The sequence below is a fragment of the Excalfactoria chinensis genome, chromosome 1 (assembly GCF_039878825.1).
Source record: "Excalfactoria chinensis isolate bCotChi1 chromosome 1, bCotChi1.hap2, whole genome shotgun sequence".
In the NCBI taxonomy this organism is placed as follows: Eukaryota; Metazoa; Chordata; class Aves; order Galliformes; family Phasianidae; genus Excalfactoria; species Excalfactoria chinensis.
This window is the reverse complement of record NC_092825.1, coordinates 168834654-168849914: the sequence shown is the minus strand read 5'-3', so window position 1 is coordinate 168849914 and position 15261 is coordinate 168834654. Positions and strand designations below refer to the sequence as shown.

The 15261-nt window shown below is 35.2% G+C and overlaps 1 protein-coding gene across 1 annotated transcript in view; it reads left to right on the top strand.

Moving 5' to 3' along the window:
* Positions 1 to 15261, top strand: part of ATM (ATM serine/threonine kinase) — a 56791-nt gene that overhangs the window by 19570 nt on the left and 21960 nt on the right. Inside the window, exons 23-39 of the mRNA XM_072326625.1 lie at positions 150 to 270; positions 1663 to 1839; positions 2588 to 2757; positions 3045 to 3291; positions 3848 to 3966; positions 5025 to 5151; positions 5959 to 6158; positions 7107 to 7281; positions 7899 to 8063; positions 8323 to 8455; positions 9440 to 9535; positions 10870 to 11041; positions 11452 to 11593; positions 12187 to 12363; positions 12830 to 13004; positions 14261 to 14348; positions 14473 to 14628. Of these exons, the coding sequence (XP_072182726.1) occupies positions 150 to 270; positions 1663 to 1839; positions 2588 to 2757; positions 3045 to 3291; positions 3848 to 3966; positions 5025 to 5151; positions 5959 to 6158; positions 7107 to 7281; positions 7899 to 8063; positions 8323 to 8455; positions 9440 to 9535; positions 10870 to 11041; positions 11452 to 11593; positions 12187 to 12363; positions 12830 to 13004; positions 14261 to 14348; positions 14473 to 14628 (2640 nt within the window). The remainder of the gene's footprint in view (positions 1 to 149; positions 271 to 1662; positions 1840 to 2587; positions 2758 to 3044; positions 3292 to 3847; positions 3967 to 5024; positions 5152 to 5958; positions 6159 to 7106; positions 7282 to 7898; positions 8064 to 8322; positions 8456 to 9439; positions 9536 to 10869; positions 11042 to 11451; positions 11594 to 12186; positions 12364 to 12829; positions 13005 to 14260; positions 14349 to 14472; positions 14629 to 15261) is intronic.

Sequence of the window (15261 nt, the reverse complement as noted above, 5' to 3'; positions counted from 1 at the left end):
TGTTTGAGGGATAGAATAGAAGGACTGCTGTATAAGAAAGTTAAGAAAAATATTAGAGCATTCAGAAAGGGAGAATCTATTCATTATATGCAGTAATTCTGTAAACTATATGTTATGCTAATATATATATATATTTATTTTTTTTTAAGTTTGTTTCAAGATGTGAAACAGAGAGATTCTTCTGGATTGTCAAAACCTCTTCCCTTGGAGCTGCAGCAAAAGGCTTTTGAGAATGTATATCTCAGAGTTCAAGAAGGAATGGGAAATCCGGTAACAAGTCCTTGTAGTTAGCTTTGCCAAATGTTCATGTTATGAATAAGCTAATTTCTGAAATAGATATGTTCAGTTTTCTGAGAATATTCATTCTTCCAGATGTTTGGTAGTCTGAGATTTTTAAATGGTGGTGGACAAGAAACTGTTTATACATACAGACAGTCGCTGTTTAGCCCACATGAGAAGTTTCTAGGTTCTTTCAGTGTTCTAGACTCTGTTATACTATTTGTTGTTGCAGTTTTCACTACTGTAACACTTAAGAATCGAAGAGAAAGGGAGCCATAATATTCTAGGCAGCACAAGTAGTGAGTAAGAGGCAAAGTAAATTCAAATTATGCAGTTATGCAGTAAAAAAAAAGAGTGGTAGATTTCAGTAAAATCATGTTTCCAGAGGTACTAGAGCAGCGATTTCCACAAAATGAAAATTTGCTTAAGAAAATGAAATATTCAGAAAAAAAATATCTGTTGTAGAATCTAGAAATACAGTGGTTTATGCCACTGAGGAATTCCTCTATTATTTTTGTTATTGGTGTTTTTAGTTTTCTCTCTTCCTTGCTATCATGCCAAGCCATCTATGTTTTCCATATTTTTGTTTGTTTCTCTGTCATCTTTCTGCATGTTATTCCCTTGGTTGTGCTTTCTCTCTGTTGGTTTGACTTGCTGTCCTGTATCTTGGACTTGCTGCTGAGGCCTCATCCCTCTGTTATCTCATTCAACCTCTTTGTATTCTTGCCACCAGCTCTCAGTTGCTCTAACTTGTCACTGTTTCATCTGATTTGTCTTTTGCCTTAACTCCCTGCTCTGTCACCTCAGCTTGCTGTCATCTCTCATTAACTGCTGTCTGTTGCTTGCAGATTAATGTTGCTTTTATTCAGTGTGTGTCACTTGTCGACACTGTGCATTAGGAGTGAAGAATTGCATTTGAATAACAAGACAGTTCTGAAATGCATCAGTTGTTTGTGCTTTTTGTTACATGGTAATATGCATGTTATTTTTAGGGGAATGATTTTAAAAAATGCAAGGAAAATCTTGCTGCAGTGTCTGTTTTGGAGGCAGTAAATATTGCAGGTAAACATAAGGAGACTTAATGCTTCAGTCATTTCTGTGTGAAGTATGTTGCCTTATTTTGAGTTACTGGTGCTTAAATATGAACTGGAGTATATGAGGTACAAGCATGTGTGCTGAGATGTGGGAGACAGCAACTACTGGTTCCTCCTGCCTGCTGAGGAGTGCAGCAGACAGCTGAGGAAAGTAATTTTTAAGCAACCAAGGCAAGATTTTCTGAAGTGTTTATGTCAGTGCCCTTTAAAAGTTATTTATCCTCATTTATTAATTTGGAGATTTCTTTAACAGAATTTTTGTTATTTTGTCATTATTTCTTATTTGAAGTTCAGTGGTGATGCAGTCCCCGAAGATGTTTTGGACAAACAATGTAATAGAAAAGCAGTTTTGCTGATGCTTATAACCATGGTTCTATGCTGCAGTCCTGTATGTGAAAAGCAAGCTTTGTTTGCTATTTGCCAGTCTATGAAAGAGAATGGATTAGAACCTCACCTTGTGAAAAAGGCAAGTAAAAACTTCCATGTTGTATTTAGGTTGTAAATTAAGGAAAGCAGTATTGTAGTGGTACAAAATGCTTTTGTTAGTCTTAGAAGTTGTTAAATTTTCCATTGCGGTGTATGACTAACGTGATACTTAAAAATCTGAATAAATTTGTAATTATATCTAGTGATCTGTGTAGTGATCTACCTTAAAAGCACAGATCTGAAATACTGGTAGATTTTTGTTTATTGGAGATTTTAGCACCCATTTAAGCAAATCTTTCTACCCAGTGAAAGTAAAGTGAATTTTCCAAAATGGAAAATACGTAAAGAAAACGCAGTGTATTAGAAGAAGGTTTGTGTCTTGGTGAGTTCTTGTGTTGCTGTCACAAAGGTGTGCTGAAATTGTCACTGTTTCTACTGCAGTTTATCACTCTGGTTGGTTTTTGGGTTTTTGTGTGTATCTGTTTTCACTTTTTTATCCTGTCTTTCCTATTCATTACCACTACTATGTGCAGACTTTATCCAGCAAAATGTATACGTCTTTGTCCTTTTTTTTGCATGCTACTTCTCACGGTGTAGATGTAATTCCTGTTTACCTCTTTCAGAGATACAGCAATTAAAAAAATGAAGTAAAAATAGCCTGTGCTAAACAGGAACTGAGTTAAGCAAATATGCATTTAAAAGCAGGGGAAAGACAAGGAGGTGTAGTGCTTTCAGAATGCCATAATATTGTGTACTATGCATACTACTGTATCTTATTTAATGCACAGGTTTTGAAGAAAGTATCTGACATTTTTGGCTATAAGAATATAGAAGACTTCATGACAGCACACTTAGACTATTTGGTGGTGGAGTGGCTGAAAATAAAGGACAGTGGATATAGCCTGTCTGCCTTTCCTTATGTTCTTCTGAACTGTACTGGTCTTGAGGAATTTTACAGGTAAGTTTTCTATACAAAAATGGTTTATCTAGATTATGGCAGAGGACTTTGTATTTCTAAATGTATTTACATTTATTGTTGGAAAAGGTACTGACAGCTTGTGTTCCAAGTATACTGCATACCATAGTTACACTACAAAGATTTTTTGTATATCAATAGCAAGACATTTATTGTAGGTTTAATTATAGAGGGATCCAGTAGAGAAATGATAGCTGCTATGTTGTGCTTGAGATTTTTTTCACAAGTGTAATTCAAGGAGATTTTTAAAATGTATTTGCTGCATGTAGGTCTTGTTATAAAGCTTTGGTTCCACACCTGGTGATTAGAAGTCAGTTTGAAGATGTGAAATCACTTGGTAGCAAGATTGGAAAAGACTGGAGACAAGTTCTGGCGGACTGTTTTCCCAAGATACTTGTGAATATCCTCCCACATTTTGCCAATCAAAGCCATGGTCAGAGGGAAGCTGCAGAGCAAAGAGAGACAGCTTCTAAAGTCTACGATGTGCTCAAGGATGAAAACTGCTTAGGGAAACAGGTATCTGTTTGGAATGTGTAAATTGGGATGTATGACTTTGAACAGGCCTGAAATAAGTTTTTATACAGTCTGTAAAAATGGACATAGTTTAAATTTAGAAGATTATTGCTGTGATAAAAGCAAGTGAGTTGAATTTATATCCTAAATGTTTCAAGTAGATATTCATTAGCATCTTTCAGTGGGCTTGAAGTGTGTGTGGATGTATGTACATATATATATATATATATATACATATATATATATATATATGTATATACACACACACACGTAACAGATGAATTCAGGGTGGTTTAGTATTTAATTACATATATGTATATATACATATATATAATGTAATAATTATATATATATAATAAAAGCTGACTGTTGTGTCTCTGACTGTCATAAATAAGACCTGAGCAGTAGTTGTTTCTGAACTGACTTTGATGTTTTAGTAAATAGAGAATCCAGACAAGAAGATATTTCCAAGAAGATATTTCCTAGACATATTTCCAAGAAATTTTGAATTACTTTAACTGCATTTTTTTCTTACTAAAACACTGTTTTTCCCCTCTAGCAAATCGACAATTTATCTCATAATAATTTATCAGAGATTGTGGTTGAGCTGCTCATGACCTTACATGATCCACCAAACACTAAGGCAGAAGAGGGATCTCATCTAAGTAAATACATTAGGTATGTATATGTAGATTTTCAGAATGCTGTACATTTGTATAACATTGTGCATTAAAATCTGCCCTTCAGGTATTTTGAGTTCAGGAAACATTTAGTTGTTGTACTGAGAGACATGAGTTAGTGAGGGATTATCTATAGATCGTAGAGAGTGGTTGGACTGGATGATCTTGGATGATTTTTTCCAACCTCAGTGATTGTATGATTCTCTGATAACTCTGAATTTGAGAATTAAGGGACTTTATTTTCAGTTGTAATGATGTGCTGTGTGCATAATTTCCAAATAGTTATTCCCCAGCAGCAGTAAGGAGAATTTCTGTGTAATAGTTTGGTTAATTGAAAGATTGAATAAGTAGGCAAGAGAAGTTCATTGTATGTTGGTGAGCTCTGGACTATGGCAATGCCTGTTTAGATCAGTTTAATCTTGGACGCTGTAGAATTTTACTGTCTGTAAAATCAGTCAGGTTTTAATGTCCTTCCTGTATAGGGCTAAATGTTTAGTAGCCAGTGAGAAGTGAAAGCGGACTTTGTCTTAAAAGCTCCCTCAAATGGCTGCAGCTGCTCTTGCCTTTGGAAAAGAAATTGCTTAAGCTATGCCAAATAAACTAATTCCTAGCTAATAGCAATAATCAAGTGTCAAAAGTGTCTTAATTTTTATGAGACTTTAATTGTTTGGTTCTTGTGGTCATTTTTTTTTTGTTTGTTTCAGGCAAATTGTTCCCAGAACTAGAAATGCAGAAGCTTCACCCCATGACTTGCAATTCGATTTTCCTACAAAGTACCATAGATAAGAATAATGATTGGTTTCTTAGCAGTATAATCTTCAGTATAATCTTTCAAGAAATAATAAGGGAGCGTTGCAAAAAAAAAGAAGAGATCTAGAATGCTGCCATACAGGGGCAACGGGCAGTTCAAAATAAGATGTTTTTGGAGCTTCTGACTTACTGAAAGCAGAGCAGATCTTCTAGGAGTTACGCATCTATTCCATGAGATTTATTTCATTTAACAAACAAGGTTTGATTCTTGGAAAAAAACCAAACGCCTCTTGTTTACTCACTCAGGGAACTGGATCCTGCTCCTAATCCTCCTCATTTTCCTTCTTACGTGATTAAGGCAACCCTGGACCACATTAGCAACTGTCATAAAAGCAAACTCAAAAGTCTCGTTGCAGTTCTTTCTAAAAGCCCTGTAAGTATGTCACAATGTCTAATTTTTCCTTTACAGTATAAAATTCTTCTTCTGGAAACTTTTTAGTTTAACCTGACACTTTCACTGTGTATAGTTGAGGTAAAATCCAATCTTAGGAACTTCTCTGTTCTCCTTCTGCAAAGGAACCGACCAGTTCTGAGTACAAGGAAGTGATAACCATACTAAAATTCCAGGGTTGAAGTATAATTGTACCCTATACAGTAGTGAATAACTGGAGTTACTTTGGAGGTCTGAGACATTCGTGCATACCAGACACTATTTAGATGCAAATTATTTCTTTGACACGTGTTTGAAGAACATTCTAAAGTAATGATTTTTAGACAGTTGTATCTAATTGTTGTCTACAATTGAAATATTAAAATTAGCTTCCCTTACTGACAATGAAATAGTTGTAGTTTTAGACATTTTATTTTTTAATTATTAGTAGTACATAGGAAGGTATATAGAATTACACATCCCTTGTAATAAATCTTAAAAATCCTCCTGTCTTCTAGCAGAGTTCCTCAGAAATGTATCTTTTCAGAGATTGTGCTGTTTTACTGCACATGCTGTAAAAGCTCAGCTTACTTTGCCAATCCATCAACAATCTAAAAAGAAAATAAAGAAAACAACTTTCTGAAGTGTATTTGTCTAAAATGTATGAGCACAGAAATTAGTGCTGCCAACCAGTGGAATTTGTTGTGTATATATATTTATATCCCTCTCGCTTAGTTTTTTTTCTTGCTATGAAGTATAATTCTTTTGGCATTATGAATTATGATTCATAATAGTTCTATTTATTTCTAGGATTCATTCCAGAAAATTCTGCTAGCCCTTTGTAAGCATGCATCGGATACAAACAATATATACAAGAAGCACAGAGTTCTTGTAATTTATCATTTCTTTGTTAGTCTGTTACTCAAAGAAATAAAAGATGGTTTAGGAGGAGCGTGGGCTTTTGTCCTCCGAGATGTGATTTATACCCTGATTCACCACATCAGCAGCAGGTAAGTGTGGTTATCACACCTTTGTTGTCTGTGCTCCCTTGTTCTTGTAACCTTTCATGTCTGTATTGCTCTTAGATGTTAATTCACTTATAGAAAGAATTGAAATCTCTCAAATTTACACTGCTTTTCTTTGACAATTTGGAATTCAAGACTAAAACTCTTAATAAAATATGGACAGCTTTGTGCAATCCTTGTATTTAAATGTTTGCTATATTGCAGAATTTCTGAACTATAATTGGCTGTCAAACTGTAGAAATCAAAGCTGTTAAGAGGTTCTGGTGGTGAAAAGAGTGTTTGGGAATGTAAAGGATGTGGGAGAAAAATCCAAATTGTGGAGTTAAGTGCAAAGAAAGCACATTTCAAATGTCTTCTGGATTTCTAAAGAATATTAACGTTTATATTCTCACTTATAAGTAAGTGAATGTCAGTATATGTTGTTTTAGCTTGTCTTCAGATAGGGAGAACTTATTCTTCATCAGCCTTATGGTTTGAACAAGGATTCTTATTTTTCAAGAGAGAGATTTTCTAGATAATATCAAGATGTCCTTTGAAACCCAACTCTTTTTTTTTTTGTTCTTTCTTTTTTTTTTTTTTTTAAACTAATGGTTATGTGAAATAGAGAAGAACACAGAGGGTATGTTTTCCACAATGTTCTGTTTCTGTCAAAATGGTTCTGGCAAATAATTGAAAGCCTTTTTGATTATTTTTTTCCTTTTGATTGTGTATTTTTCTTCATGTACTTTACTCCATTTACTACAGTGAGCCAGTCAACTTCTAACTTGGTTAGAGCTTGTTGAATTGTTAAGCTTTAAGTTTAGAATCGGTCGCTCCCCTAAAGATTATTTGTATTACTCCTTTTCCTCTCTTCCTTCCTATTGTATGAAGGATCATTACTTGAGACAGTGACAATTTTGTTTCTTTGATTTCACTTTTTGTTTCCTGTGGCAGACCCCTTGTCTTTAGAGATGTATCCATGCGCAGCTTTACACTCTGTTGTGATCTTCTTCAGCGTGTTTGCCACACTGCAGTTACATGTTGCAATGACGCTCTGGAGAGCCACCTTCATGTTATTGTAGGAACACTAATACCTCTTGCTGTGGACCAGCCTAAGATTCAGCCACAGGTAAGTTCGAGTTGCTGTTGTTTGTATTTATCCCTTGTCCATTGTCAGTTAGGTAGGTAGTGAGTAGTTAGTATAGTACAGCACAAAATAGCATTTTCACAAAGGATTATATGGTCCATCATACAAGTATTTATTTAAATTATCGATCTATTACGAAACATTCTGCCACAATTCAATGGTTTGGGCAGTAAATCATTATTTTTAGGTGTTTCTCAGGATTTCGGGTTACTGATTCTGTGACCCAGTTAGATCAGAATGACTGGATGCAACATGTTGCTGAATCATAGCCAATATTGTGATGATTGTGCTGATCGATACTTGAAATCAGCATCATCAAAAGGCAGGATAAAGCTGCAGGCTGTGGTAATAAGTTCTTTGATGTCAGGCAACAGGCAATAGCAAAAGCTCCTTTTCAGAGTATGTGTGATTGTATGCCTCTAAAAATGTTACAGTTTTTAATAATGTAAATAGATAATCTTAGCAGTTTTTTGTACAGTTTGCAGTTTATTGGATCTGAGGGAAATGCAGACTTTGTAACCTAGGTAAGAAATATGGCTCAAATTTATCTCTCTTTTCTTTTTTTTTTTTTCCGCTTTTCATTTGCTTTTTACATTCAGGTCTTAGGCTTGTTGAAGTACCTGGTGATAGACAATAAGGATAATGAATATCTCTACCAAGCAATCAAACGCTTAGATCCTTTTCCTGAACATCCTGCTTTTGAAGAGTTGCGAACAAGTCAGCTGAGGATAAAATACAGTAAAGGACCATATTCTCTTTTGGAGGTAACTGCATTTTAAATTATATCTTTTCAATACAAACTTTTCTTCGTAAAGTGGTTTTTGAGCTGTATGTGTAGTTGAGACAGATGTAAAGTAGATGTGAGTTATTTTTTTTATTGCCTGTTTCAGAAACTGTAAGAGACTGTGGGTCTCCATTCTTATCTTGCATGCATTAATTTCTATATTGTGCACTGCTGAGAAACATTACTTAAAGTTTTTATTTCTGTGTTAAATGAACTTAAAACAAAATGTTGTTTTTCAGGAAATTAATCGCTTTCTCTCAGTTAGTGTTTGTGATTCACTGCCCTTAACACGACTTGAAGGACTGTATGATTTACGCAAACAACTGGAGCGATATAAGGATCAGATGAAGGACCTCCTGAAAATTTTTCAGGGTACAGATATTTGATTATGGGTTTTATTTCTTTTGTGTCTGGTTTTGGATGTGTAGTAATAGAACTATTCTAATTTGACAGTGAATTATTTGTCCTAGTTTTTGTATGTTTAACAATGTGACTTCATTATAATTTCACATGTAAAATAGAATATTTACAGATCATTGATAGAGGATCTGAAACACCTCTTGCAAAGTGTATTATACATGTTAAATGAAGTATTATGAGACTAACAGGGTAAAATGCCCATCCAGCTCTTGGGGTGGGATCACATATGATTGTGAATGACTGGGGTAGTGTGTAGCATAGATTTATTGTTTTATGGCTGCTCAACTTAGTTATATATAAATCTCCCTGCTCCTTTAAACGTAATGAAGCTAGATTTTGGAAAGACCTAGTGTGTTAGATAGTAAACCTCACAGAATTTTTAAAATGATTGGATTTAGTTTGCTATATCCCAGTGTTCTGTTTCAGCTCTCAGTCCAGTCCTGACTCTTTTCTGTTTTGGATTTCAGATGTTTGTAACAAGGTCATTTCGTTTTTCTTCTCTACATCAAGTCTGCGTCTGCTAGTTTTATTCACTCACTGGAAAACAAAACAAAACAAAAAAGCTGATGTAATTCACTGTATATAAAGGCAGAGTAAAATCTGAGGAACAACAGTATTCTGACCTAACGTTGTTATGTCTCTACGTCTTGAATATCATTTACTGTTTTAGTCTCAAAATTCTGCTTGAAAAGGGAGTAACAGGGCAACAAGCTTTCATGGAACTACTTGCATCAGAGGAGAGCCTGAATAATCTAGGATCTAGGCCTTGTAAGTTTGGAAAGTGATTGAGTAGTAAGAGGTCTTTGAAATGCTGAATAGGGAGCAGCCATTAACACTCCAGTAGAAGGCCAGTTTAAATTACATGACAGCAGTTAAAGAACAAGAAAAATGACATTTTGATGTTTTTCTTGTCTTATTTTTCCATATGAATGATAGAAAAACCAGAAGATTCTGTAATGGTGAAGCTTGTGGTGAGCTTACTGCAGCTGTCCAAGATGGCAGTTAATCATGCAGGTGAAAAAGCAGTTCTGGGTAAGTTCATTAGTCCCACAGATCTCCTAGGGCTGTCATTGCAAGCCGACTTGAAACAGTAGCAGTTCTCAACATTTCTTCCCACTGCTGTTTTGCCTTAGCTGTTAGAAGTCACCCTTGTTAGAATGGTCTGTCTTATTTTCAGTCACTGTATGTAACAGCTTTGCAAATAATGTAAACTCTCATCAGTTTTGATCTCAGCTTCATCTGTATTCAGTAGAGACGTCTGCCTGTATATGGGTTAATTAATAGACTGAAAAACAGCAAGAAGGATGGAAGAGAACTGAAAATACGGAAGGCATATTTTAGAGAAAATTAAAATTGTTGTCCATTTTAAAGCCTCTTGTGAATCACTAAAATGATCCTTGCCATTTACATTGAGCACCAAAAGCGTTTTGACTGAAGCTAAAATCCAAATCCCCTTTTCTTCCAGTGGGATGTACCTCCATGAAAGGAGTGTTTCCTTAGTTTTGATGTGTAGAACAGCAGTGTATACATGTAATGAGAACTTTTGTTGTGAGGTATATTTTAGCCCAAAAGACTAACAAGTGACAAATGCTGAGTAATTGCAGCTCACATTTTCTTCAGTATCATACAGCATTCTTCAGCACCTCTGCAAGCTGTATCTTTCGGGCTTTCCTGTGCCATCTTTCCTTAGATGATTTGTTAAATGCAACCCTATACCTTCAGTTCTTTCTTTATGTGTTCTGGTTGTTAAAAGCAGTGTTGTAGAAGATGAAGTGTTTTCAAGAAGCATGATGAGTATGAAGGAAAGAGCAAGAAATACATTTTTGTTCCCTTCTGATGGAAATTAGTATCCCTTTTTATTTTGTCAAAGATTTTAGGGTCATTTTTTTCCTTGTATGCAGTCACGTGTTTCTATAAATTGACAAACACATTGATGCATCATTTTAAAATACAATGGAGGTAGTAATTCTTATTGCGATTGCAGGCGATTGTTTATCATCCTCTTTGTGAATGAAAATTGGGTTCTCCTGGTGGCTGCAATTGTGACCTTTTGCTTTTAGTAATTTGGGCACAAGCAAAAATAAAATCTGTGCCTTATTTAAACCAAATTCAAAATTAGAGAAAATTCAGAGCCATATATACTATCCAAAAATTGAGTTAGAAAAGACAACTATGTTACTGATGAGTCTTAAGCTGTGAAACTTGTACACATGTGATTTTAATCACACAGCTCCTCAAGTGTCTATTTATAAATGCAGCTTTTGTCTCAGTTCTGGAAATGGTTTATACTGATTGAGTTGTCTCAACTTTTTACGACAATACTTTGTGTTAGTGTATGTAAGAATACAAAACTACCTTCATTGCAGAGGCTGTTGGAGGTTGCTTGGGAGAAATAGGTCCCATGGATTTCTCCACCATAGCTCTTCAGCATGCTGAAAGTGCACTGGATTCTAAAGTGGTGGAATTGCTTGAAGACAGAAAGCTTCAATGGGTCTTCATAATGTTAACGCAAATAAATACTGCTTTAACAGACAATTGGTGAGTGTCTTTATTTATTTTGTTTATTTAGTTCAAAGTTTAGTAGGGGCTGTTAAGTTACATATTGTTTGCATCTGCAAATGTGCTTGGATCATGCCTGTTAATACCCAATCATGTGCTTCCTCAAGGCTTACATTACATACTCAGTTAAGTTGGAAATTCTCTACTTAGGATTCTTTAGTTAGATTCTCTTCTGTGCAGAAGAGGTTAGTTATGTTGTAGTGTTTATCCTGAGGCTTTTCTTTAAAGCAAAATGTGGGATGGCATATCACATTCACAAGCATTTTGTCATTAGACACACATGTTGTTAGATTATGAAATTCTTTGACTTGCATATTTACTAAGGTGACTTTGAAAGTAAAACAGCTAAAAGAAGTTATTAATCATAATATTCTCTGCTGTCGTTTCAGTATTGGTGTTAGAGCTGCTGCTGTTTCCTGTTTGAAAAACATATTAGCTACCAATTCTGGCAGTGACTTTTGGGAAGTTTACAAAAATAAAGGCGATCCAATGTTAATCTATCTACAGCCTTTCAGAATGCCTAAGAAGAAGGTACTTTATTTGATACACCTTATTTATATGTCATAAGGGTAGAGAAAGCATAGAAATAAATATAAAAAAGAGAAAATGTGAAAATATTTTTTGAAATTGACTTTATTGAATCCAAGGCCTGGTCTTTTCATCTGCTGATTGCAAATGCTGTTGCTTTTGGGCATCTCCTATTTTTCATTTCTATTTTAGCATTTGGGGTTTCTTTATGTAGGAAATTACCAATATGATATGAGAAAGCTGCATGCTTTCGTTACTAGACAAACATTTTCTCATTACCTGCTTTGTAATCTAATACGTTCTTTCTCAGGATTCCACTGTTGGACACAAAATCTTGGTGGAAAGTAGGTCAGAAAAAAGGTTGTGTAATTGTAGCTGTGTAAATGTAGCATCTAATATGGCCTTGATATCGTTTAAGTTTTATTTTTAATGCTTTCAGATTTCCTTGTGTAATTTTACACTTGCATGTACAAACGTGTTCAAAGTAATTCATGCATAGTCCATATTTAATATGTTTTCATCTCTGCAGATTGCAGATTTTTTGTTTTTAAATGGTGCATTTATTTATATTAGCAGTATATATTTTTTCCTTACAGGTTTTGGCAGTGCCAGCTAATGATTCAGAGGCTTCTTCAGAAATTTTGGATGACACAAACCTTTGGATTCCTGTGGGGGAAAGTCATGAAACCTGGATCAAGAATTTAACCCGTTCAATACTGGACAGTGGAGGCGTACAAAATGAAGTTCTTCAGTTAATGAAGCCACTGTGTGAGGTGAGCTGAATGATACACAGACCTTTGTGGGTGGTGATGCACAAAATCATGTGATTACTCAACTAGATATCAAATAGTAATTTCTACTATTATGTTGCTACTTTTTCTTAACAGTAAATTGGATATTAGATGGTCAGATACTGTAGATACTCATTAAATACATTCTTGAAATACAAGATTTGGGAGAGAATCATAATCAGATCATCTCTACATCTCTACATGATTATATTAATGGAAGGGTAGTATAGCCCTATTGAGGCTTGCGTATTTTTGTGTACTTCCTATTCTTTTTTAAGCATTTTGTATTTGTTTTGAATAGTTTTCAGTCTTGTGTCTGAGTCAATACATTTCAGTTTTCAGTAAGAAAGTAAGAAAGGCCTTTAGGCTCTTGAGTTTGGTTATAACCTGAGAAAAAAGGGCTTATGGTTCCTTTTCTTAGCAACTACTGTGCTTAATTGTATTCTAGGTGAAAACGGACTTGAGCCAAACTTTGCTTCCATACCTGATTCATGATATCCTTCTTCATGATTCAAATGAATCTTGGCGAAATATTTTGTCAGTTCATGTACGGAAGTTTTTTACTGCCTGTTGCAGATTTGCCTCATCTAGTAGGTCTGCTACACCACCAAATTCCGACTCAGGTAACGTCACAATATTTTTCTTTCAGATGAAAAGAGGCATTCTAGTCTTGAAAAAGTTACCATCTTCTGACTTCAAATACGTGATGCACACTTGTAGGCAGACAGAATTCTAAGAACTTTTGTCCAATTATTTGATCAGTAGAGATATCTGTGATTTTGAATTTTTTTCATTGGCAAGACCCAAGTTGTTTCTTCTCTATAGCTCCTTCCCTTATTCTCAACTGAGTAATATTTTTTACTTGTTGAATTCAGATGGGATGAGCTGCTAGACTGAAACTTGAACTGTCTTAATATCGCTAGGTGGCAGTTCATTTTCTGCCTTCCCCCCCAAAAAAAACATGAATAAAGGCAATTTTCTCACAGATTTTCCCCTTAGAAAAAAATTAACTCTTGCTTGAACATCCACCTGATGTTGCTGTTGGCCTCCCTATACATTAAAGGGGCCTTTTCTGTTCCAGCTGATTGAAAGGAAGCTGTAATCCAAAAGAGCTGTAGCTGAGTTTGAGTAAGGCAGTAAGTTTCAATTGAAAGAAGGTACTATTCCGGTAGATTGAAATAGGCTGAGATTTATTGGTCTTTCTTTCAGCCTGGGGATATAACTTTGAATTGCTTTGTCTCACTGTAATGTACCTTCTAATCAAGCTGGCGACTGTCCTTTCAAATTAGATTGTTGTTGCAGTGAGCAGAAATCTGTCTAAAGAGATCTCCATTATTGGACTGTGGGAATGGTCTAATATGACTGAACTGATTTTCGGGATCTGAAGTCATGTATTTCTTTTAGCTGAGCCTGGTCCTTACTTGACACGGACACAGTAATTTCATGTTAATGTTCTTTTTTTTGTTCAATAGCTACTCTGCCATATCTTTCAATTTCCTCCTTCATTAAAGAAATGAGTCTGTACAATGTATTTACAGGCAAGTCACACAAGCTTCAGGTTGCTGGAGAGGTGAAGGGAAAGTTTCAGTTTACACTAAGATTTCTGTAAATGAGCTTAATGGTAGTATATATATTTAAGGCTGATTTTAAAGATTCTGCCTAGCGTGGCCATAAAGACTAGATCAGTATCCTTGCTTGCTTTTGAAGACAGGCTATAAGTTTTTATAAACTTCCAGTTAGTTCAGGGACAGGAGTGAAAAAATGGTAGAGGTCTCTTCAAATGTGATTCTGTGCAAATGATCTTGGAGAATAAATGCAATGTGAAGGATACTTAAGAAACAAGTTGATTATTTTCTCTCTTTTGGAATATGTATCCTAGAGCAAGAAACCCATGTTCCTAGAAGTTTGGATAAAGTATCTCGACGAACCATGCTTGCTGTTGTTGATTACTTAAGGAGGCAAAAAAGGTGACTTATGGCTTTTCAAAGTGTTGCTCGGCTTTAATTATGTCTTAAGATCTGTTGATGGTCTAGATTAAGAAAGAAACACATTGCCTCTTGCAGTAGTGTTAAAGGCTTTTCTTAAAATCAGATCTGTTTCAGGTACAGTTTTTGATGACAGCTTCTGGCTAGATCTGAATTATCTTGAGGTTGCTGTAGCAGCACAGTCTTGTGCTGCTCACTTCACAGCCCTGCTCTATGCAGAAATCTACGCAGACAAGATAAATATAGACAAACAGCAAGAAAGGTAAGCCTTGAGAAATGCGGTTTATTGAAATGTCAGTAAGATTGATCGTGTTTTGTGTTTTCCAGTATTGCTTTATTACATGAAAAGTCACTAAAGCTTTAAAATAAATGCTCAGTCTTTTGTACTGACTTTTAAAATACCTCTGCCAGTCCTTTGAAGTGATCCCAACCATGCAAGTTTGCTAGATGTGGCACACTTGAAATCACTGTAATTGTAATTACTAAGCAGGAAGTGTTTATGTGTGTTCTGGAGGAAGTTGGCTAAAGCTAGTACTTGATTTAATCTTGCTTTTTAAATACAGCACTATTCAGGTTTTCTTTCTAGTAATTAATAGTGTACCAGTGGTTAAATTATGTTCAAAAGTGAACCAAGAGGAGAAAGAAACTACAGAATTCTGACCAGTATTTTGTAGTTTTAACTTCATTCGTAATTTCTAGCGTAGAACTGATCCTTTACTGATCCCCATAGAGGGAACTCTTACATAATGCACAATTATCTTTGACTTCTGCAAGATCCAAGTATGGAACTAATTTGCTAGCTTGGTTCTGCCCACAGATAACTCTTAAGTCAGAACATATAATGAGAGTATGGTATTAATATGTTCTATGGTTGTTTTTCACAGAAGAGAGTGTT